Here is a 24,843-nt window from a genome sequence, read left to right as displayed (position 1 = left end):
GTACTTTCCCATGTCTTGGGGTCTGATAATTACAAACTTCTGAAATATTTTCATTCCCTGTTTGCTCTTTGATATAAACGTTTGTTTTTATTTTGCTGTACATGTAGTAATTTTAGGGATAAAACTAAACCTTGATATCTGTTGTCTGTGGGAACTTTTTAGAGTCTTCCCACAATACTGCTATTAAAGGACTAAGTGGGTTCATGTGGCTGAAGTTTGTCTTGATTGGTTAGAATTAAACACATTCTTTTAAATCAAACAAATGTTCTTTTTTAGCAACATAGTCTCCTTTGATTGTTGGTTCTGTCACTGGATTTAATGACCAGATGGACGAGTTGAAGCTTGTGGGAATTTAGAGCCTGAATAGGGCTTTCTCACTCTTTAAATGGGAGGATGACTTCATTTAGGGATTTAATGTTGGTAGTGGAAGGTTGAAAAATTGTTTTCAACTCTTGGCAGGCTGAAGCCGAAGATCTGTAGAAGAGTATCGTAAACTGCACCTGTGTCAAAAATACCATTATTAATGCACTGTCCTTCCAAGTGCTGGGTTGCAGCATTGCCAGAAGTTTGATGCGGAATCATCACTGCTGTTTCCTTTTCAAAGAGAGAGTATTTGTATTATAATTCAGTCACAAAGGTGTGCCTCAGTACCACCTTGCAGCACTAACATATGATACTAGAGTCCATGCCTTAGCTGAGACTCTTGTGTGTCCTCCAGGACAGTAGGGGCTTATTCCACTTTATGTTGCAGAATTTCATGTGGTGGTGCAGAGGAAGGATACTGATACATGATAACTTGTAGACAGTTTGCAACCTGATTTAATTGTAAAAGAATCTGTAGAAGATATAATAGTCACAGACAGTCCTGGGCAGTGGCGTAGCGTGGGTTGTCAGCACCCGGGGCAAGGCAAGTAATTTGCACCCCCTAACCCGTGGATTTGCGCCCCCTAACCCGTGGATTTGCGCCCCCTAACCCTAACCCCCAGATGTTGCGCCCGGTGCGGCCGGCCCCCCTGCACCCCCCACGCTACGCCACTGGTCCTGGGGCAGGGAGAAGGGAAAAGGAAACACAGCCACATGTGTGAGGATTCAGATCCTATGTTGTGGGTAGGGTTGCAAGTGTGTCTCAGGTCTTGGAGCCTGCTGCCTGAAAATAATTGTATCGGTTGTAGAGCTGAGCAGCAATACTATACAAATTCTCATGCACACACAAAAACTATGAATGTTGGTTTCGGTTTTCTTAAGCGATATATTGGAGCAAGATATAAACATCCTAGAGAAGAGAAAACACTTTCCACATGCAGGAAGATGTCTTTGGTTGGATACTAAAAGAACAAATGGGCTTTTCGTTGCTTTTGTTTCTGCTGTAGATGTGCTCCAACTTGCAGTATGCGTGCTTTGGATTTATTATCCTAATTCTGTGTATAGAATGTGGTGCAGTTAAAGGCATGTCAAGGAATGTAGTATTTTTTGCTAAAATATTCAGTACAGTTTTGATGCACTAATTGTCTCGAGTAGACCCTGGTCCATGAAAGTTTATGCTGCAAGCATATTTGTTGGGATTTTTTTGCTGTGAGAGACTAACATGGTTATCCCTCTGCTAATATGTACCTGATTATGATGCCAAGTTAAGCCAGGAGCAATCAGTTTGTCTTGAAATGGCCACATGCTGCTTGTGAACGTCAAATGGTTAACCAGGATTTAAACTGGCATGATGTGTGTTAGGCCTACATATTCCCCACTGGCAATTTGAATTATGTTGGTTGGCATGTGCATTTTAATAGTATCATAATGGGATAAAATACTCTTATTTAATAAACAGCACACTTAGATTTCCAAATCTAAAAACGAGTAAATGTGTTCACTCACTAGAATTCCCCTTTGTGCCGCAAAGCATTGAGACAGCTATGAAGCTCAGGTAACTTTCATTTTATTTACCTATTATTGCATTTTTTTGCCTGCCTTTCCTCCAAGGAACTCAAGGTGCCACATACACTTCTCCTTTTCCACATTTTATCCTCACAACAACCCTGTGAGGTAGGTTTGGCTGAGTGATTGACTGTCCCAGGGTCACCCAGCCTCATGGCTATTGTATCACACTGTGATTTGCCACCACTGTGACTTAGCAAGAACAAACACAGGTTTTTAAAATCTGTGTTTGCATGTGCATTCTAAGCATTTTCCTTTTATTAAATTAGAATAATTCTGACTGTTAAATACTAATGTAATGTTTGCAACTGCATGTCTGGGCAAAATGTAAAAATGTGCATTTTCCTAGCCTTTTATTTCGTGCAGTCCAATTCAAGCACTGAATTATTTTTCTGCACTTGCTAAATATTGCTAGTCTGTGTGAACTGATTTTTTTTCCTTAAAGAAACCGTAAACTGAGAGGCACAATCAACTGTCCCTTTTGTATTCATGTTTTGTGGGGAGGAGGTGGGGCAGATTGACAGGAGCTCTCTATAAATGAGCTTCATTTGGATTGGCTTAACTCAAGTAATCATGACGCTGCTGCGCTGTGTTTCAGTAACCACCCTCAACAGAGTGTCCTGTTAAGAGGAGGCATGTTTTCACCTTGAGTAGAAACTCTTGGTTGATGCTTATGAGTGTTGCCTTGTTTTGCAGTTCTCTCGGGAGTTTTATCTGGAGCTCGCTCTGTAAGTTGTAGAACGGTTCACTTTGCTTGAGATCTCTGCTCCTGAGGTGTGAATATGATAGGGTATCTATTTTAGACATAAGGAATGCATTTGTGACCAGCAAGGCAGTTACTTGAAGAATTAACTTTGCTTCTCTTTGAAACAGCTTCAAAGCATTGAGTAAGTTTTTAATAATGGGGTTTCCCCCCTCTTGATAAACCTTTATAGAATTTTTAAAAATCGTACACCTTCTATGGAAGTAGAAAAGAATGAGAGGCTGTTCTATGACAGTTTTCTGATTCATGATGGGGTGGAATCTCCCCTTTGTAAAAAGTACTTTATAGCATCTGTTAGCAAGAAATAAATTGAGCTGAAAGGAGGCAGATATGATCTTCTGTTTTAAATGGTTGAAAACTACCTTAACCTCAAGCATCACTGCATTATTATTGGAAGTAAACTTTACTCTAGCTGAATACAAATATGTGTAGTATGTATCTGAAATATATAGTCTATAGTATGTGTAGTAAATGTGTTTGTACAGTAAATGAAATGGGTTTTATTCAGGGAAGATAGTTTTTACTGCCAGGTTTTTCCTAATAAATGATAGTCTTTCTGTAGCTGAAGGTAACAGAAGCCAGCATGAGTTTTTGAAATGCAACATACCAGTGCTTGTCGTGTGGGATGGCTTACAATTAAGCAAGCTATATAAGGATGTGTAGGGAAAGTTGGAATTGGTTGGTGAAGTAACCCTTTTATATAACTGATATTTATTAGGCATTATTTCCTTCCTGGAGTATAAATCTTTCATCCTCCTTGGTCTTATTGCAAGCTTTGTGCATGTAATTTTAGAACCATGTAGGGATGTAATTTGCCTGGAACTATTTTAATTATCCTGCCTGCCATAACAGGGTCTGTTAAATTTTAAATACTTCTATGACTTTAACCTGTGGGAGGGAAAAAGCCATCTTATCCAACTTGTCTGTGCCTGGCATTACAAGCCAGATTTGATATTTTATTAAGTATTGTAAATTAACTATGTTATGTAAGAGGGGTGTGTGTATATGTGTGTACACCCCCAAACAAACAAAAAGAATTGCTTGCAAGTTGCTATGAAATAATCTGTTGTTGTAAACTAAACCCCAAACCCCGTGTTATTATCAATTAGAAACAAGCTTTGTCTTTGTGGCTCAATTTGATTGTTTTATAGGAAGCTCTATATGGTTGCGGTTAGTAGTACAATCCTGCTGGGCTTTCTGTTTTGAAGAGGAGGATGTGTGCAAATTTTGTAACATTTGCCTCTTTTGCTTTTAAGCAGAAAAAATGTTTTTCCATGGGTTTCTACATACCAATTTTAGATGGATTCCCATGGGTAAGATGAGGTCCATATTAAGGAAAACTAATATTTGCTGGTTGGCAAATATTCCTCTGTCACTAGTCCATAATAGTCCATAATTCCTCTCACTAGTCCATAATAAACGCCCAAGTGATCTGTTGCCTCTTAGGTTTACATGGGGTAAAGTTCAGAGTTCTTTCAGGGCAAGTGCCTTCTGACCTATATTGTACGGGTTGAGTTGCATCTGAGTCCTTCTTAAATGCTGGCAAAGTACTGGCAGTAATTAATCTGCCACATGTAAACAAGCTCCGTAAGTCAGCAGGGTTTGCCCTGGATTCTATCACAGAGGAAATCTAAGGATAACCCATTAGAATTCCCTTTAAAGTTCCTTATTTCCATTTGTGTACACTATTCTGCTGTTGGCTGGGAATAAATTGCAGTTTCCTTGGAGTTTGAACTTGGCTCTGCAAGTGTCCTGCTTGACCGCTCACCTTTGTTTTCTGTGATAGCCTTCCCCTTGGATATACTATTTGGCTGGGTAGAAGGGTATAAAGTGTTTTTACAAGTCTCTACTACAAATCTGCTTTTTGGGATTGGGCGTTTTACTGTACAATAAAGGGCCTACTCTACTTGGCTTCTGTTTGTAAAACCATCAAGGCTTGGCACTTGCTTAATATTTTCTGATTTTGGAGATTATTATTTATTTGAGTAGTGTTTTGAGTAGAGCGCTTTACAAAATATTAGCTTAGTCTCTGCCCAAATATTTCTAATCTAACACAAACAGAAAGCAAACGGATTAGTTTGAACGGTATACAGAGCAAGCCTTGCTAATTGATGGAAACTCATCCTTTCTTTAGTTCGGTAAATCTGCAAACTAGGGGGTGTTAAATCTGGACTAGGAGGTGGGATGGAATGACGGTACCAGCCCAAGACTACCCTTTTCATTGACCTGCATTGCAATATATTGGCTGGAAAAAAACCTGCAAAGTATTTCCATAAAACCTAATTAAGTTTTCTATTTCATAAACTCTATTGAGGAACCCTGTTTTTCAGAAGGCAAAGAGATTTTGAGTCCTGTAGGTAATACCACTTGTGCCTTTGTATGAGTGTGAAGAATAGTCCCCCTGAAAAAGATTTCACACAGTCTTTCAAATAATTTATGTAGTGTCTTAATGAGATGTTGTTGATGTGAAGTTGGTATTTAAAGTCAATAAATTTGGGACATTTATTGTAGTTTACTCTCAAGGCTTCTGTCTTTTGTGAAGATATGCCTGGAACAACAGCAGCAGCAGCAGCAACAACAACAACAACAACAACGACAACAACAACATATTTTATAGCACGATCATAGTGCATTTTTAAGTAGCAAGAGAGATCCCTGGAGTGAAAAGCTTTCAGTAAGAAATTTGAAGTGATAGATAACATTTGGAATCGGGTGGAGGAGAGGGTAAATGTGCTGAAGACTTTATGGATAACGTGGGCACTTAGAATGGGTTTGAAAGAAGACAGAAGGCATTATTTAGATATTCAAGAAAGCCATTCTAGCCAGAAGGGGCAACAAGGGAGAAACTGTAGGCATCTAAGGATGTTTGGAGACCTTTAGATGGCTGAGGGTGGTGGAGGTGGAGGAGAAAGGGAAATTGTTTTGGGATGGGAAAAAATGATTTTTAGTTATTGTAATAAATCAGAGTGAAAGACTAGGATACAAGAGCAAAAAGAATGGGATTAGGGGCATAGCTATGGAGGTTTTTGAAGCCAAGAATGAGGAGTTTATGCTGGGTTTGGAGCAGACATGGACCTGCTGAAGGCGCATAATGTGATCAGAACAATGAGTGAGCTAAATGGTTTTGGTGGCAAAGTTCTGGATAGAAGTGAAGAGGCTGAAGTGTGACAGTGGAAGACAAGATGAGAAGTTACTAGTGTGAGAACTAGAGTTTTTGTCGGGGGCACAAAGAGAAAGGGGTTTATTTTTGCCATTGTTGTAAAGTGGCATGTTATGGTGCTGAGCTGAATGTGAATGCCAAAGGAGAGGGATGATAGTGGATAATGATGCTGTCGGTGGTTATAGAAAATATATGAGGAGTGGAGGTCTTGGGAGGAAAGACGACGGAGGTTAATTCTCAACCCTCACTGTGTTTGACACCGTGATTAAATATTAAGCAGAAATAACAGACAGGTAGGCAGAGCTCTGAGATAGAGGAGGGAGTTCTGATGTGGAAGTAGGTGTCATAAGCACATAGATCTGGAGTGCTTATTTCAGACCAATGGCTACATTCTCATCTGGACAACTTTCCAGGAGCCACATGGCATTGGTGGGTGGCACCAAAGCCAAAAAGTGTAAATTTTAGCATTGTACCATAGGTTAGTATCTACCCACCATCCGGGCAACCAAGAAACACTGCCAAAATTCAAGGACCACATTTCAGCCAGGCAGAAACACTTAAGGGGTGTGCGAAGCAGGGCTGGTGAGGGATGTACCCTTGGGAGAATAGGAGTGGCTGAGAAAGGGGAGTGGCCTATGGAGAGTCCTGAGGGTCATACGGAGAGTGGGGAGGGTCACATTTGCTCCCTCCCACCTGAGGTCCCCCACCCCTGATTTAGTTGATATTGAAAGTTTTGGTATGTGATGAGGTCACCAAGGGAGAGTATATGCGGAGGTCACAACAGACCATGATGGAGAGGGGGGAAAGCAAAGGAAGAGCTTCCCTCCCCTGTGGAAAAGTTGAATGAGCAATTGCGTCCACAGGAAGAGAAGCAGCTGAGAGGAGTCATGGAAACCTAGGGCATGAAGTGAGTCAGGCAGGAGAGAACCATCAGTTGTTCCATAGGCCGCAAAGATAGTTGCCAGTGAGGAGATATCAGTGAAGGGCTGATCTACTGAGGGCAGAAGCCAGATGTTATGGGGTCAAGAGAAGCTGTGGTAGAGAGAGTTGACAGTAGGTGTAACTGATACATCCCAGGAGTTTCGAGATAAAGAACACAAGAGAAGTTGAGCAGTAGCTGCAGAGGCAGGTTGGGTCAAGGGGGTGTCCTTTTTGGAGAGGGTGGAAAGTGTTAGTGTGTCTAAATCAGCATTTCCCAACCTTGGGCCTCCAGCTGTTTTTGGACTACAACTCCCATAATCCTCAGCTAGCAAGACCAGTGGCCAGGGATGATGGGAATTGTAGTTCGAAAACAGCTGGAGGCCCAAGGTTGGGAAACACTGGTCTAAATGCAGAAGGCAAGGAATGTGCTGATGAGATGGGGGGAGGCAGAGGAAAGTGGCATATTTATTAATTTTATTAAATTTGTATACTGCCCTTCATCCGAAGATCTCAGGTCAGTTCACAGTGTATTTGATTGAGGAGGAATAATGGGAGGAGGTAGATAGAATCAAAGGGGAAGATAACAGCGGAATAATGAACTAGATGGGAGGAAAGAGAAAAGGATTCAGGGAGGTGTGGACTTCAAGGAAAGAGAGTTAGAAAGGTGGTTGTTTTATTTTTATCAGGCAAACCCTTCAATGTGGAGGGAGGGCATGAAGTCCTACTAGGACTTCAAAGGATGGAAGAGGTGCTGAAGATTCCTAGAGTTGGTGTGGATCATAGCAGTACTGTGGTACCTCAGGTTACATACGCTTCAGGTTACAGACTCCGCTAACCCAGAAATAGTGCTTCAGGTTAAGAACTTTGCTTCAGGATGAGAACAGAAATCGTGCTCCGGCGGCACGGCGGCAGCGGGAGGCCCCATTAGCTAAAGTGGTGCTTCAGGTTAAGAACAGTTTCAGGTTAAGAACAGACCTCCAAAACGAATTAAGTACTTAACCCGAGGTACCACTGTATTCTTGATGAGTCATATGGCAAGCAGAAAGGAGAGGATGACTTTTACAATGGACAAAACTGCTCAGCTGTTTGATTCTCTCCCAGAGGCTTTCAGCTGCATGAGAGCAGGAACACTGGACCTGAAGAGAGGCAAGAGGGCTGAGGATTAGAGGCGTGAATACTTCGTTAGTGGAGAAGTACAAATGAGCCAAGAGAGGGCAAACAGGCACAAGTTGGGTGAGTGGGTGAAAATTGCAGATTCTGAGGAGCAGATAGAAGAGGGCGAGGGCTAGATCTGAGAGGGCTCTGAATTAATAGACTGCAGGCTGGGGGGAAAGTAAGGATAGAAATGTGGTTTGGGAAGAGACTGTAACAGTGTTAAGGGTGCTGTGGTTAGACCGAGAATTCCACAGCTGAGGGATAGACTTGAGAACTGTTCTTGGTGATGACAAAGTAGCATTTTTAATGTTAAAACGTCCCAGAAAGAGACTGTAAGTGGAAACTCAAATGCTTTGGTTTTGAAGTGTCGTGGCTTTAGTGGCTGACCATAAACTCAAATGTTAGAAAACCTCATAGAAGTGAAAAAAATATGTCTACTTATCACAGTGCTGGCGTCTGTTACAGTAATGCAAACACCAGATATTGTTTGCCAAATACATGCTGATTAGCTGCAAAGCCTCACCTTGTGTTTCAGTATATTTCTTTGTGTAGAATATTTTGCCTTTTCTGAATTTTGGGTTGCCTTTGTTTTGAATATAATTCCTGGAGGCCCCCCCCCCCCCCCCGCCAATAGTTGCCAAATTGTATGTCAAGTTCTGGCAATCATAACTGTCATGCACAGAATAATTATGGCTTTTATGTTTTTGATTTTAAAAGTGAAATAAAATTTGATTTTTAGCAGGGTCTCATTATATTATTGCCTTTTTGAAAGCATTCGTGGTACTTCCTAAAACTACTGCAACAATTTACCGGTAAACTATCTAGCCATTTGGTCATTAGGTGAATGGTCACTTATTAGATACTGTCCTCGCTTAGGAGCTGTAGCTGTAAGCTATGAATGGATAACAGTTTTCAGTGAAACTGTGAGCACACACTTGTGTAGTGAAGACGATAATTTGTTCCGCAAGCTTTTCCATTAAGGCAAATTCCCCTTGATGCCATTGATTGGTGTCAGATTAACTTCCATTCACAACTCAAGGAGAGTGCTCTCTGTGACATGGAAGTGAATTGTGTATGATCCAGGACTTTGCGTGGATGCAAGGCACTGTCAGTGGTGTAAACTTATGCCGACAATAGCCAGATAGGTTTTTAAAAAGGAGGATCAGGGGTGTGCGCCCTAGGCATGTTTTGTGACTGCCACAGGTCCAATTGCGACCACGTGGAGATCTCTGAATGCCAGGTTGGTGGCTGACATCTGCATTTGGCTGGGCCCTCTAGCTTTCTTAAGCAGCTAAGCAGAAGAGCTTTTATTTATTGCATTTATATCTCACCTTTTTCTTCAAAGAGTAAATGGTTCACCTCAGTTAATCCCTACAGAGACCCTGTGAGGTAGATTAAGAGGCGGTGACTGGCTCAAGGTCACCCAGTGAACTTCATGACTGAGTAGTGATTTGAACCTGATTTCCCACATCCTAGTCCAAAAATCTAACAACACAACACTGCCTTTCTAGAGTCCTTGTGCTACGAGGCAGCTATATACATTAAAAAGGTAAAAGGTAAAGGTACCCCTGCCCGTTCGGGCCAGTCTTGCCAGACTCTAGGTTGTGCGCTCATCTCACTCTACAGGGAGCCAGCGCTGTCCGCAGACACTTCCGGGTCACGTGGCCAGCGTGACAAGCTGCACGTGGCCGTTTACCTTCCCGCTGGTAAGCGGTCCCTATTTATCTACTTGCACCCGGAGGTGCTTTCGAACTGCTAGGTTGGCAGGCGCTGGGACCGAACGACGGGAGCTCACCCCGCCGCGGGGATTCGAACCGCCGACCATGCGATCGGCAAGTCCTAGGTGCTGAGGTTTTACCCACAGCGCCACCCGTGTCCTTTATATACATTAAGTAGGTAAATAAATATGGAGCAAGCCAAATGTCACTTAGAGAAGAATCTGAAGTAATTTCCTTGAAGCTTAAATTTGTTTTATTCTGGATTGTTTTATTATTTGATGTTTTAATGTGCTGTAAACCACTTTGAGGTTTTTCCTTTAAAATATTAATTGGCATAGAACAGAAATCAACAACAATAATAAAATCCACTGGAGAAAAATTGGCACCTAGATTTCTTTTGTGGTGACCATAACCCAGGTTTACGGTGCCATTTGGCGATTAGCTTATATATCTGAGTTTCTAACTCTGAATGTGTACCTCCACATGAATCCTTGGGCCACCTCAAACCATACATTCACACCCCCAGGAGAGTGTTTGTGCATATTTTTGTAATTAATTGGTGTGTGCCCATTTACGTACTTGTCAGCCTTTTGCACTCAAAAGAAAGTATTGGGTTGGTCTTAAATTGATGCCATCTCATCCTGGATGTATGATTTGTGATAGGCCCAAGTTTACTGTGACAATGTGAGGTGCACACCCCAGTTCCTAATTCTTTTTGACATACTAGAGCTATGCAGTATTTTGCTCCCAAAGCATTGGACCAGACACAATTCACTCCTATCTCTTGGAGGTGAGGATATGTAATTTGGGTGGCTTAATGATTATTTTGGGGGTCACACCTCAATTCCTAATTCCTTTCTACATATTTTAACTATTGTTGATATAGTATAATATATTAGTTAGCATTATTGAAACATACCATAAATTTGACATAAGTTGTATGGATGTAGGTGCCATGGTTCTCAGTTCTGTAGGTCAGCAGCTATTTTCGAAAATGGCTCTCACAGACTTTTGCCAACCTGCAGATGATGTCATCTCAATTGTTTTCATTGCAAACGATGTCTGCTGTGCCCTCCAAGTAGATACCGCTGTCAGTAATGATTTTCCTATAGAATTCAATTACAAGGACAACAGGAAGACAGCAAAGTGTTTCACTTGAACTACCTTGAACCAGTTTCATTTGGCCTCTTCAGATTTGCTTACGATTTGATCTTGTTGGTGACTTTACCTCTGTCATACATCTCTTAATTCATTCTAATCCGAATCCTTGAGCAGTTCCTCCTCTTGTGGATGATAGAAAAGCTGATGTCCAAGGACAAGAGCATTGTGCTCTCAATTTTTAAACTATGAACCCAGCAGTGAAATTTAGACTATGTAGCAATATTGCAGGGAAGGAAAGGTTGTGGGTTGGGAGAAATGGGAGAGATTGCCATTATCATCCTTACTGTGATTGAGCCAGTTGTAAAGAAGAGTTGCATCAGTAGATAACTTGCATAAATTGCAGATGTCCCTATCAATGCGACTACAGGAAAAATATGAGTCATTGAATCAAAGTCTCTTGTAACAGAGTATACCTAAGGGCACTCCAGATTCCCTTAAAAGATATTGGGAAGTTAATGCTGTTAGTGCAGGATGTGGTTATAAATATGCTACTTGTAGGTTGACTCAGTAGGAGCTCCCTTAGCCCTTGGACTAACCCAACACGTATCTTCTAAAATCAAGCAAGCAGGATGATACCATTGCAGGTTGAGAAATTTTTAATTGAGTAGTTATCTGCAAATTGTTGTAGGCAATTTCAGATCTTGGCAGGAATTCTCTAAATATATCTTACTCGGGATTATTAAAGGTAGATCTTATGTAATGTAAGGTAAACGGCCATTTGTACTGTGATTTTTGACCTCAGAGGAAAAACTTCATTTTTGAGCCATCATGACACAGGTTTTATTGGGTTGCTCTGAAGTATGTTTACCTCTTGTATTAATCAGAGGATACATATTAATTGTTGCTTAGCACTCATTATACCTTTGGTCTCTTCTTTTCTTCGTTACATTACATGGCTCATCTTTGTGGCCCATATTGGAATTGAGCAAGTGGATTTATGGTTATGGAAATGGGTCTTACCAGGCCTTTGACCATTTTGGTTGTCCAGAGGAGGGCAACCAAAATGGTCAAAGGCCTGGAAACGATGCCTTATGAGGAACGGCTAAGGGAGCTGGGCATGTTTAGCCTGGAGAAGAGGAGGTTAAGGGGTGATATGATAGCCATGTTCAAATATATAAAAGGATGTCACATAGAGGAGGGAGAAAGGTTGTTTTCTGCTGCTCCAGAGAAGCGGACACGGAGCAATGGATCCAAACTACAAGACAGAAGATTCCACCTAAACATTAGGAAGAACTTCCTGACAGGAAGAGCTGTTCGACAGTGGAATTTGCTGCTGCCAAGGAGTGTGGTGGAGTCTCCTTCTTTGGAGGTCTTTAAGCAGAGGCTTGACAACCATATGTCAGGAGTGCTCTGATGGTGTTTCCTGCTTGGCAGGGGGTTGGACTCGATGGCCCTTGTGGTCTCTTCCAACTCTATGATTCTATGTGGATGCTTCCCTAGAAGGTGGGGTTGTTTACTGTACAGGCAGCTTACTCACTGGGAAACAGAAAAAGAATGTGCTCTGTTCATCAGTGTTCTGGAATTGAGAGCAGTAAACAATGCAGAGACGTACAGTTAACTGCAGGCAATTCCACCAGCAGATTATTACAGTAGATCAAAGTGAATACTATACACCACAGTGCAGGGAAGTGATAGCGATTGATTGACGTGTCATCCTGAGGGAAGTGACTTTGTGACATCTGGTTGACCCATTCCGGTTCTTTTTTGTTAAGTCATCCTGGGGTGAAGCCTGTGCATTAGGAAGGATGTTTCTTCAGTGCTTGTCTGTGCAACAGTGTTGTAACTTAACAAGCCAGTTGAACCTTACTTTAACATGCCTAAATCCTGTCATTTGATCTGAATCCCAAGTACATTGTGTAGACATAAGAATTCTAGAATACAACCATCATGGAGTAGTGGTTAGGGAATGTTAGGGCTGGGATGTGGGAGATCAAGGTTCAAATCCACACTTGGCAATAATAATAATAATAATAATAATAATAATAATAATAATATCTTTATTGTCATTGCCCCCTTCGGGGACAACGAAATTACAATGAGCCCCTCTCTGTGTCCATCCTTACCTCACAGAGGTGTTGGAGGAAGGGGGCTGGGATATAAATTACCGTATTTTTTGCTCTATAAGACGCACCAGACCGCAAGACGCACCTAGTTTTTGGAGGAGGAAAACAAGAAAAAAAATATTCTGAATCTCAGAAGCCAGAACAACAAGAGGGATCGCTGCACAGTGAAAGCAGCAATTCCTCTTGCTGTTCTGGCTTCTGGGATAGCAGCGCAGCCTGCATTCGCTCCATAAGACGCACACACATTCGCCCTTACTTTTTAGGAGGGAAAAAGTGAGTCTTATAGAGCAAAAAATACATTACGTAAACACATTTATAAATATGTCATCCATACCCAAGCATCCATTGTGCCTACTGAATGTGTTTCTTTTCTATCTCTCCATTGGGATGAACATATGTCTCCTGCACTTGCGTTACTGAGTAAAGATCAGCTGACTACTTAGCAAATCTTCTAACACTCTGGGTAACTTTGTCCCCAGCAGCTGAATACATGACAGACATGAAAGGAACAGTGAAAAGTCTCAGTCTTATGACCGTTGCTACTCACACCAAGGTATCCCGCGCCATTCAGTAGGAATGCATCGCTGTATAGATAATATACTTCAGTAATTATGACTGCCCATATAGTCAGTGTTAGCAACTGAGATATGAAAGGTAGGAGCCAAATGGCACCTTAAACCTAGGTTATGGGTGCAACAATGGAGTGTCTAGGCACGCTTTTTTATAACAAGAATACAAAGCTGCAGCTAAAATATTATGTTCGTTTTTTTACATGGTCTAGGCCTTCCCCTGCCCACTCCCCTAATATTTTCAGGAGGCTCTCTTCTCCATTCTTCTGAGAGTAGCTGAAAGTGGGGAGGCAGAAAAAGGTCCTCCTTTCCTTCCACTCTGCAGTTTTAATCTGAAATCTCAGGCGCAGTACTGTGCCCAGAACTCAGAAACTGCTCGCATTAATGGAATTCCCTTTTGCAAAATGCACCTGAAGCAATGGGATTTTTGAATACTGCATATAGCATCTAATATATCTGAGGCACATGACCTATGCACAACACTTAGCTTATGTGTACAAAACAGCACAGAAATAGGGTAAGGAGGCAAAGTTTGTGAAGTAAAGGTAAAACAGAACACTTCTCATCTTATGCAGTAGTCTGGTAGCTGAGTGTTGTATTAGAAGGCAGTGGCATGAATTTTAATGACCACTCTTTCCATCTTTTCCACTTAAAAATACTAGAAACATTGTGTACCTTGATGTACAAATGGTGTTCCTCTGTTGCAGCTTAGGAGCTGCTCACAATTCTTTGTGAACATATGAAGCTGAGTCCAGCTAGCTTAGTACTCTTCATTGGGTGACAGTGGTGCTCCAGGACAAGAGATTATTATTAAGTTTCTATGGTGCTGTGGTCTAAACCACTCAGCCTCTTTGGCTTGCTGATCAGAAGGTCGGTGGTTCGAATCCCCGCGACAGGGTGAGCTCCCGTTGCTCGGTCCCAGCTCCTGCCAACCTAGCAGTTCGAAAGCATGGCTGTGCGAGTAGATAAATAGGTACCGCTGCGACAGGAAGGTGAACGGCGTTTCCATGCACTCTGGCACTCGTCACGGTCCTCTGTGCGCCAGTAGCAGTTTAGTCATGCTGGCCACATGACCTGGAAATCTGTCTGTGGATAAACACTGGCTCCCTTGGCCTGAAAGCGAGATGAGCGCCACAACCCCATAGTTGCCTTTGACTGGACTTATCCATCCAGGGGCCCTTTACCTTTTTACCTTTACCTTTTACTGCCCTTCATTTGAGGATCACAGGGCGGTTTACAGTATATGAACACAAAAATATACAACATAACAAACAACGACGAGCCTCCCGGGGGAGAGTACATTCCACAAACAGAGCCACTTCAGAAAAGACACAAACCTCTGTTGCCGCCCTTCAGACCTCTCATGGATACACAAAGAAGGACCTCAAATGATTATCAACAGGGTCTGGGACAGTTCATATGGGAAAACACAGTCCTTGAGGTATTGTGGCTCTGAGCTGTTCCAGGCTTTATAGGTCACAACCAGCATATTGAATTGGGTCTGGAAACCCAATTGGCAGTCAGTGCAGTTGGGCCAAGATTAGTGTTATGTGTTCAAGCCACCTTGCCCTGGTGAGCAAACTGGCTGCTTAATTCTGCACCAGCTGAAGTTTCCAGACTTCCAGAGGCAGCCGTCCACATATAACATGCCGCAACAATACATTAATATCTGTTTCATTGCTGAGATACCAGGAATTTTAACTGGGAGATTTTTGCATCACCATCATCAAGCTTTCTTAGTTGCTTTACATAAGCATCTCAGAGCAATTTACAAATATAGTAAAATATGCAATGCCACTCGTGACAAGCAAGGGAAAAAGCAGAGCACAGTAATCAAATCATAAAACAATCATTCCAGCCCCTAACATAGGTCTTACCATAGCAGATGGCCAAAGTCAGATAGACGGCAAGATATCACCAACTGCTTCAAAGAAAAGTTTAACACTTGGGAGAAGAAAATGTTGGTGCCGAGTGAGCTTCCCTGGGGAGACCATTCTGTGGATGGAGGCTGGTTCCTCATGATCACCCTCCAGACAACTGCCTGCCCCTCATTACGACTTCAGGACATGGGCAGGCTCATATAAGGGCCAGGAAGGTATTGAGGTCCTGAGTCATCTAAGGCTTTATAGGTGAAGACTACTACTTGGTCATAGGGACGTGGGTGGTGCTGTGGGTAAAAGCCTCAGCGCATAGGGCTTGCCGATCGAAAGGTTGGCGGTTTGAATCCCCGCGGCAGGGTGCGCTCCCATTGCTCGGTCCCAGCGCCTGCCAATCTAGCAGTTTAAAAGCACTCCCAGGTGCAAGTAGATAAATAGGGACCGCTTACTAGTGGGAAGCTAAACGGCGTTTCTGTGTGCGGCTCTGGCTCGCCAGAGCAACGATGTCACGCTGGCCACGTGACCCGGAAGTGTCTCCGGACAGTGCTGGCCCCCGGCCTCTTGAGTGAGATGGGCGCACAACCCTAGAGTCTGTCAAGACTGGCCCGTACGGGCAGGGGTACCTTTACCTTTACTACTTGGTCATAGAGCTCTGAAGCCAGGCTATGCCCATCCATATTGGACCACCAACTGAAGCTGGTGGAAGGTGCTCCATGCCGTTTAGACCACTTGTGTCTCCATTGACAGTGATGTATCAAAGGGTTTATCTCTGCATCTGATCTTTCAGGGGAAATGCAATCCTAAAGTAGGCTGCATGCCACCTGTCCAGATCAAGGAACTGTTCTCTAGCCATCTGTCTTGTCTGGATTGAGCCTCAGTTTTTGGCTGTCATCCAGTTCATTGCCACAACCAGACACCTGTTCAGCATGCGCTCTGCTACACCTGCTGAAGATTAAAATGGAGCCGTGTGTCACCAGCTTACCGATGACAACACACTCAAAAAGTCTGGGTGATCTCACCCAGCAGTTTCATGTATATTGAAATAGCATGGGGGATAAGACTTGAACCCTGTGGAACGCCATACTGAAGGCTCCATAAGACCAGGCCAAAATCACCCAGGATCACCTTTTGAAGCTCGTTACTCAAGTAGGAGCAGAGCAACCACTCCCCCTGTCTCTCTCCTGGCAAAGGTGGTCTCAGTGCTATAGCTTGAACCCTAGTTGAAATGGATCAGGATTGATAAAAATCAATGATTTAAAAAATAAATAAATCCGATTTTTAAAAATAAATAAGAGTTTTTAAAATAAAATGCTTTTGGAGGAAAAATCTTTCTTAAGTCAGTTTTCTATTTAAGTTACCATACTTTTCCGTGTATAACACGCCCCCTATTTTGGGGGACTAAAATTAAGAAACTGGGGGGAGGAATTACCCAGAGTTGTTGAGCTTTTTTAGGGAGGAAATCACTCACCCATCTGGCTGCCAACACTCACAGTAGTGCACATCACAGAAGCCGCCAGTAGCCACAACAACAGCCAATCAGCAGCAGCCCTTGCTGCAGCCACCAATCAAATCCACCCTGAAATGGATCCAGAAATTTGGCATGTGTTCCAGTAGCCCATCCCCTTCATAACTGGAGGCTAGACTGATAGGAACAGGGCATTTCCATTGATGATGCTTTTCTTTAGATGACCCTCACCAAGGAAGCTTAGGAGGTCGTCTTTTCCCTTACTTTACAGTTATGAGGTTTCAGAAGGTGAGGTGTAATTTTGTTTTAATAGAAGTGGGAGATGGTTTTTGTACTTGGTTCATTTTTTTATATTGGGGGTTTTCATGGTAACTGCATTTTTGTAAGCTGCTGTGGCGCCCCATAGGCCATTTTGGCAGGGCTTAAATGCAAAAATATGTTGGTGACTAGCATCTGGGGCTAGTCCCGGTTGTATTGCTGAGTCTGCCTGGTTTACAGCAATAGTGTTGGCCCAAGGGATATGGGGTGGGTATAGTGGTGGGTCTTGCATCCCTCATTTTTCCGCATGGAACCCTGTACACTCACAGTGGTAGTTTCTTCCCTGGAATTGTGGACACTTCTTCACCTCTCCCACACACAATGCTCTCTTATCTGTCCTCTCCTGCTATGCTGTGCATCTGAGTTGTTGGTGCCTCCTGCCTAAACATGGTGAAACTGTGTTAGAGTGATGTGATGTCGCTTCATGCTTGCTGATTGAACGTAGCACAGCATCTACCTTTATTGCATGAGCAGAAGGAGGCTTACTTGCATAAACAGAAGGAGGCCTAGCTTGTTCACGTGCCCCATTGCTAACATAATCCTGTTCCCTGCTATCTGAAAAACTATTGTGCAAACAGCATTGCATATTTCTGCAAAGCTGTGTTCCAGTGACTTGCTGTTTAGAGGTACCTCGAACTTTGGATATCATTTTTGCTTCAGTATTTGGATTTCTTCCTTATTTGCTGGAACCTTGGGTGTAATGTGTAGAAAAACAAGAAGAATAAGCTCTGCTAGCTCACTTTTGTCACACACAAGTTAAAAACACACACAGCTTTCAGATGTTGGGGCTTTTCTGAAGCTCCAAAAGAAAGGATCAACTCCTGTGAAGAATACTAGGAGGAGGGAAGCCAGGTAAGGGGGAAAGGGTGGGAAATGAAGGTTCTCTAGAACCCGTTGCTTCCTCTGCCCACATACCAATCTTTCTTCAAGGCTGGTTGCTTTTAGGGAATCATTAGGTGCTGAAGCATGTAAAACTCTATTTCTCTCTCTTTGATTGCTGGATTCAGCAAAGAATAGTTGGGAAGTGATGTTCTTGTCATAGCTTCCATGACTTACTGCAATATGGAAGCCTGACGTGGAAATGTCTCTGAGCGGTTGAAGTGGTGCAGAATGTGGTGGTCAGCTTGTTAACCCATACCCACAATGGTGAATATATCTCCTATGGACTTAAAATATTTTCACTGATTTCTAGCTTGTTTTCAGGCACAGTTCAGGGTTTGACCTGTTACCTGATCCCACACCATTTATTGTAAGAACTGCTTTAATTTAATTTAATTTAATTTTTTAATATTAACCGGAGAGCTTTCTCTTGTCGTCCTCTGCTTTGCAAATTAGGCAGGTTGCTACCAAAGAGAAGGACCCTTTCTGTGCTTTCCGCATGAATTTGGAGCATCTGTCTTTTAGGTGACAGGGAAAGTCCTTCATGCTTGCCCATGCTTCTGGTAGGCTGCTAGGTTTTATTGCTGCTTTGACTGTTGCTAGCTTGGTTTTGCATCTTGAGTGGTATGCTTTTTCCTGACAGCTCATACGTCTTTAGCACTGATTTGAATGCTGTTTAAGGCGTTATTATGAATTTTGTGAGCTGTCCGAAATCCTGTAGCAGTAGCTGTAGAAAAGGGGTTATTAAAAGAAGTAGTTTAAAGATTATTTACAGAAATACTGCAAAATTAATGAATGTTAAAAGAATGGTGGAATGAAGTTATATGGCTTTAGTAGAAATGTTATAAGGATTTAAGTATAAATAGATTAATAGAATATTATAGGTAAAATAAGGTTAGAATGTGTTAAGATAATTATAGGACAGAAAACAGAGGAAGATGGAAAGGAATTGCTGAAATAATTGATAGAAGTGGAATACAAAAAGGGAGGTGCGAGGAGGTCGGTGAAATAAGTGAATGAAAGACAAGATATTGAAACTGTTTGAGTGTTTTAAACTGTTTTTGTTTGGTTTTGTTAGTTTAATGTGTTAGTGTTATGTAGTGTCTTTGTATTGTATTGTTCTTTTTTTGTTTTTGTTTTGTTTTGTAGTGTTTAAATTGTTCAGAAATTAATAAATATTATTTTTTAAAAAATAAATAAAAGAAGAAGACGTAAGTATGATAAAGTGCATTGACCCAAGATTTATGTGAACTTCTGTGGCACGCAACACTTTGAGACTTTCTAGATTGAATTAATTCTTTGAAGAAGGGTGTGTCCTTTGCTTTGTTAAGGCCATGGTACTAATCTTTGTTTCTGATGCATTTATTTTTCTTCCTTATGGGGTTGCAAACTTGTGCCATATTCTTTCTTTAAAAAAAAAACCTCCAGTTTCGCTCAGTTACAGCAAAAGCAGTTTTGTGCAGTTGACAAGGATAGGGATTCTCACACTGTGGACTAGCTGGGCCTGAGAGGGATTGCGCCCAGGGGCCCCTTTTCTCTGAAAATAAAACAAATGACCACAAGGATTTGGCACAGTGTCAAATAGTTCACTCACTTATTTATGAGATTCTTATCCGTCCCTTCATGTTAAGGTCCCAGGGGCAGGTTACAACAATATAATCAAACAATTAGAATGGTGTATACCATTACAAAAACAATTAAACCAATTCCAAGTGAAAAGAAGCACAGTATAGGTTAAACAACACAGCAGAGGTTGCCTCCACGAAAAATGCTGTTAAAGATCGTGGGATAAAGGGTTGCGTTTCCAGCATATGGTGGAAGCTAGACAACAAGCTTAAAGATTTTAGTACCCCTTCACTAGGGCATTACGTTCCATGTGAAACAACCCATCAAGAAGAACAGAATGCAAAATGTGTGGCTTGTATGAGTTCTTTCTGCTCTTTGCTGTGACAATGTGTAATTATGAGCTGGTTACAAATGTCTAGCTTGCTGAGTTCACCTCCAGAAATATGGTTCTCTCATATTTGGAAGTATATATTGGCTGCTGATATAAGCCCAGGCTGGATGATAGCTTAGCCATCCAGCTTCAGCTCCAAATATTGATTGGCAGTCTCTCTTCATTGTTAAATTCAATATGATTTTTGAGGAAAGCCCTTGGTACTTGGGAGAAGGGTGCAAAAGAAGGTGCTTGGCATGTGACAGGCACAGTCAGCCAGCCATCCCAAGATAGTATCTTGTGCCTGCCTTGTCATACTGAAGGTCTACCACCTCATTGTGCACCCTTTACGCCAGCCTTTCTCAACCTTGGGTCTCTCGATGTTTGTTGGACTACAACTCCCATCATTCCTAGCCAGCAGGACCAGTGGTCAGGGATGATGGGAGTTGTAGTTCAAGAACATCTGGGGATCCAGGTTTGAGAAAGGCTGCTTTACACTTAAGAGTATTTTTAACAATGGTAACAGGGGAGCATGACCATAGTATCTCTGAAGCAGGCATACAGTGGTGCCTCGCAAGACGAAATTAATTCGTTCCGCGAGTTTTTTCATTGTGCGAGTTTTTTCGTCTTGCGAAGCACCACTGCATTTAAACACTGACAACGGCGGGGAGGGGCAGGGAGAAGCAGGACAGCTGCCGCAGCCGGTACCTTGGACTCACCCGTGTGTTGTGGCCACCGTGCGACGCGGCTGCTGGAGGGCGGCGGGGCTCAGGAGCGTGACTCCAGGGAGAGAGAGGCGCTGGCGACAACGGCTCTCTGAGGGGAGCGCGCGAGGGGGGTGGGCAGCGGCGCGAGGCACCAACCGTCAGCCGGAAGGTGGGAGGGAGCCGGAGGAGCGGGGAAGCGAGCGTGCGTGCGTGCGTGCAATGACCGTCGCCATGACACGAGAGGCAGGGCCGTTTCGTCTAGCGAAGCAAGCCCTTAGGAAAATCTGTCTTGCGAAGCACCTCAGAAAACGAAAAACCCTTTCGTCTTGCAAGTTTTTCGTCTTCCGAGGCATTAGTCTTGCGGGGTACCACTGTATATTTTTTGCCAGCAAGTACTGCAATTACGATACTACTCTGCCATATACTTATTTCGTTCTTGGTTAATCTTTGCCAATGGATTCAATTGGCTGCTCCTGTGGCAGAGCAACATCCTGTCCTTTCCCTTGCACACTGTACTGCAGGGTCAGTTCACCAGGCCTTTTCAGGACAGCAGCATCTGTCATCAGCTTTCTTTGCTTTTCTAAGGCTTGCCGCTGGGACTCTGTTTCAATTCTCTTTTGTCACTGGACAGGCTGACGCTATTTCCACTGAATGAGGACAAAACCTAGATGGAAGCTTTATCCTTACTACCGGGGTGGATACACACACACACACACACACACACTTTTTTTTGCAATTTTAGTGATCCCAGGTGTCAGTCTTTCAAAGTAACTGAAATGTCAATATAATATAAACATGCTTCATTTTCTACTTCATTCTTAAAGCTTAATTTATGACTCCTGTCAAACGTGCCTCTATCATTCAGTGCGTGAGCGAGAGAAGCATTTATTTCATTTTAAAGCATTGATCATTAGGAACATAGGTAGTTGAGCGTGAGCATGCAGACTAGCAGGGCGAATTGCCTGCCTGGCATGAAGATCGCGCATGTTGCCCATCACCAAGTTAGCAAGGGAGATCGTGCTGGGGCAAAGTCCGTACTTGGGGGCACATTCACACTAATGATAAGGGTAAATGCAGTTGCAAGGTCCTGGAAGCCAAATTTAGGTTGCTAGGTAGAATGCTGAAAGCCAGAACCTCCAAGGTATGCATGGATGAGACAGTGGGAGGAGGGGCTTGGATTTATTAGTCACTGGGGAACATTCTGGGGCAAGACAGGCCTGTACAAAAGTGACAGACTCCACTTGAACTGGGCTGGGATCAGACTGTTGGCATTTAAAATAAAATAGGTGGCATAGCAGCGTTTAAACTGATTCACAGCGAAAGTCAATGGGACCTGAGGGATGAATATGATAAACGGGTGAATATTTAAATGGGGTGGCAGCGAACTCAGCACTGTGAGTGCCGGGGCGCAGGACAGCAATTCAGAGAAGCCAAAGCGCCGCAAATCAAAATGCAAGCACCAAAGACACTTCAAGAGAGAGACTCTGTGCAAGTGTTTATATGCGAATGCTAGAAGCTCCCAAGCCAAGATGGGTGAACTGTAGTGCTTGGTTTTAAAAGGTGGCATTGATATAATTGGTATTACAGAAGCCTGGTGGAGCAGAGAGAACCAGTGGGAGACAGATATCTCTGGATGTAAACTCTACTGGAAGGGCAGAGAAGGACATGTTGCTCTGTACATCCTCAGGAGAGGTTTTTTGGGGAGTGTTGAAAGACAGGAGGAAAGTCAGTGTATGTGAGCTTTTTCTCTGGATCCAACTCAATATCTTTTCAACAACTTTTTCAATTGTGCTTTGACTGATTGTGACCAGGTATTCTTGCTTTAAAAAACAAAACAAAACAAAATAAAAGCATAATGAGTTCATTGGTCGACTGGTGCAAGGATTGCTCTTTAAATGTTCTTGAAGCCTTTCTTGAAAGTATCTCAGTAACCAACAGGCAGAAGGACTGTGGTCTACTTTCTGCCACCCCTGATTCTGAGTTACTTTTAAATTGACTCTGATAGTCTTGTGTGCATTTATTGTTGTGAGTGCTACATGTCATTCCGCAGTATCGTCAGTTGATTTTAACCACTTGTAAATCTGTTATGTTTTATCCTCAAAAAATTATCTTTTACAGGAGAGGTCATCGCAGCTTTCACACTACTGAAGCAAAATATGGAATGGGTTTCACTGGTGACTGAATCCAGCCAAACAAACAGTATTGACAGTAGCTTGAAAATCACCAGTTAGCAGTTTCTTCACGCTCCAACACTGCACAGCACTTTCCAGAGAGAACTCATTGTGTGCAAGAAATCTGCTTTACAAATCTGTCCTGGTACCCTACAGCTTTGTCTGGTTAAAACACTTACAGAAGGCGAAAGAGAACCCGGAGAAACATGGAGGAATACCTGTGGATGGTTATTGTCGGTTTTATAATTGCTTTTATTTTGGCATTCTCGGTTGGGGCAAATGATGTTGCCAATTCTTTTGGTACTGCCGTGGGCTCCGGTGTGGTTACTTTGCGCCAGGCCTGCATTCTTGCTTCGATTTTTGAAACGACTGGCTCAGTGTTACTAGGAGCAAAAGTAGGTGAAACGATTCGTAAAGGTATCATTGATGTGAACCTGTACAACAGCACTGTGGAACTACTGATGGCAGGAGAAGTCAGCGCAATGGTTGGTGAGTAACTTTTGTTTTATATTCAATGTCAGTTTCTTCAAGCAGTTTTGTGCTTTTCCAGACCTGCTAAGAAATGTGACCAAAGCCTTTTGACAAACAGTAATACAGCAGGGACGTGGGTAGCGCTGTGGGTAAAAGCCTCAGCGCCTAGGGCCTGCCGATCGAAAGGTCGGCGGTTCGAATCCCCGCGGCGGGGTGCGCTCCCGTTGTTCGGTCCCAGTGCCTGCCAACCTAGCAGTTTGAAAGCACTCCCGGGTGCAAGTAGATAAATAGGGACCGCTTACTAGCGGGAAGGTAAACGGCGTTTCCGTGTGTGGCTCTGGCTCGCCAGAGCAGCGATGTCACGCTGGCCACGTGACCCGGAAGTGTCTCCGGACAGCGCTGGCCCCCGGCCTCTTGAATGAGATGGGTGCACAACCCTAGAGTCTGTCAAGACTGGCCCGTACGGGCAGGGGTACCTTTACCTTTACCTTTAATATAGCAGCTTGAGTTGTTTAAGCAGAGGCTTGACAACCGTATGTCAGGAGTACTCTGATGGTGTTTCCTGCTTGGCAGGAGGTTGGACTCGATGGCCCTTGTGGTCTCTTCCAACTCTATGATTCTATGATTCTATGAGTCTTGGACACTAATATTTCTGAATGTGCAAATTTGCCTTTTGCTATTGTTAGGAACTGCCAGGGTTGATGTAGAATCTACCCTATATAGATGTTTCACTGCTCAACTCTCAACCGTGCTTAAGAATCTGGGACCTGGTAATCCCTCTCATCCCCTGTACAGATTCCACCAGCTCCCCGCCCCCCATTGGTACCACAAATGGCTGAAGATTATTCTTACCAAGTTGATCTTAAACAGAATATCAAATGAGGGTTTAGAGATAACTAAAAGAATCTGGTTAGCGTTGGCTACAAATAAAATCAGTGCTTTCATGGTGAGAGAGAACTTTCATGCCCTTTGCTGCTTCTTTATTAACCAAGTTGAAAGAATTGAGGATACTAACATCTGCTTCAGTTCTTAGTAAGGCTGCTAGCCTTTTATTACTCCAGTAGAACTATACCATGTGCATTGTACTGCATATAACACCAAACTATTAAAATAAATGCTTGTGTTTATTTTGACATGGGCGTTAAAATTGTGTGCAAGAACAGAGAAAGATGACACGACTGTGCAGTTTTAAAAAGGATGATCTCAATAGGATGACAGAACAGGTTTTTTGGTAGCGCCTCCCCCCCCCCCCCCGCCCCAATCCAAAATAAAGCTCAGGAGCAAAAGAATTTCCATACCTTGTGGTTTCACTGGCTAATGCCAGTTTGGAGATATGTGATGTTCCAACAAAATACATGAAGGGAAAGAGTGAAGAATAGAAGGAGTTGGTTAAGTCTAACCATCACTTCTCTGGGCTGGCTAAAAAAAAAATTAATGGCTCCCACTTCCACAGAAAAAAATAATCTCATCTGCTCTGAAAAAATAAGATGATTGATTAGTGTGCTGCAGCTTCATTTGCTCTTCTTTAAACTTCTAGCTGTTTCGTTTGCATTTATAACCAGACAGTATGGCAAGTTTGT

General features: G+C 42.8%; 1 protein-coding gene and 1 long non-coding RNA gene across 17 annotated transcripts in view; one reads left to right on the top strand and one right to left on the bottom strand.

Annotated features, from left to right (window-relative positions):
• SLC20A2 (solute carrier family 20 member 2) overlaps positions 1-24,843 on the top strand; it is a 102,186-nt gene that overhangs the window by 32,723 nt on the left and 44,620 nt on the right. For 7 of the 15 annotated variants that reach the window (XR_014503972.1, XR_014503973.1, XM_083407720.1 and 4 more), the window contains exon 2: positions 22,740-23,281. Coding sequence is in view for 11 of the 15 variants with exons in the window: in XM_083407720.1 (XP_083263846.1) it covers positions 22,999-23,281 (283 nt within the window). In the remaining 4 variants the exon portion in view is untranslated. Of the gene's footprint in view, positions 1-2,353; positions 2,817-22,739; positions 23,282-24,843 lie in introns of those variants that run through there. The other 8 variants (XM_083407723.1, XM_083407730.1, XM_083407728.1 and 5 more) reach the window with 4 other exon arrangements.
• LOC310661689 lies at positions 2,393-12,758 on the bottom strand. 2 transcript variants are annotated; one of them, XR_014504065.1, is made up of 3 exons: positions 12,219-12,758; positions 11,092-11,156; positions 2,393-2,698 (listed from the first exon to the last, which is right to left on the bottom strand). It is a non-coding gene; the product is annotated as an uncharacterized lncRNA (long non-coding RNA). The 2 variants fall into 2 exon arrangements; XR_014504066.1 differs by lacking the exon at positions 2,393-2,698 and adding an exon at positions 9,846-10,752.

The sequence above is a fragment of the Podarcis tiliguerta genome (genome assembly GCF_965153285.1).
Source record: "Podarcis tiliguerta genome assembly, chromosome: 13".
NCBI classification, from domain to species: Eukaryota; Metazoa; Chordata; class Lepidosauria; order Squamata; family Lacertidae; genus Podarcis; species Podarcis tiliguerta.
The sequence above is the reverse complement of the archived record's forward strand: the minus strand, read 5'-3'. Positions and strand labels throughout refer to the sequence as shown.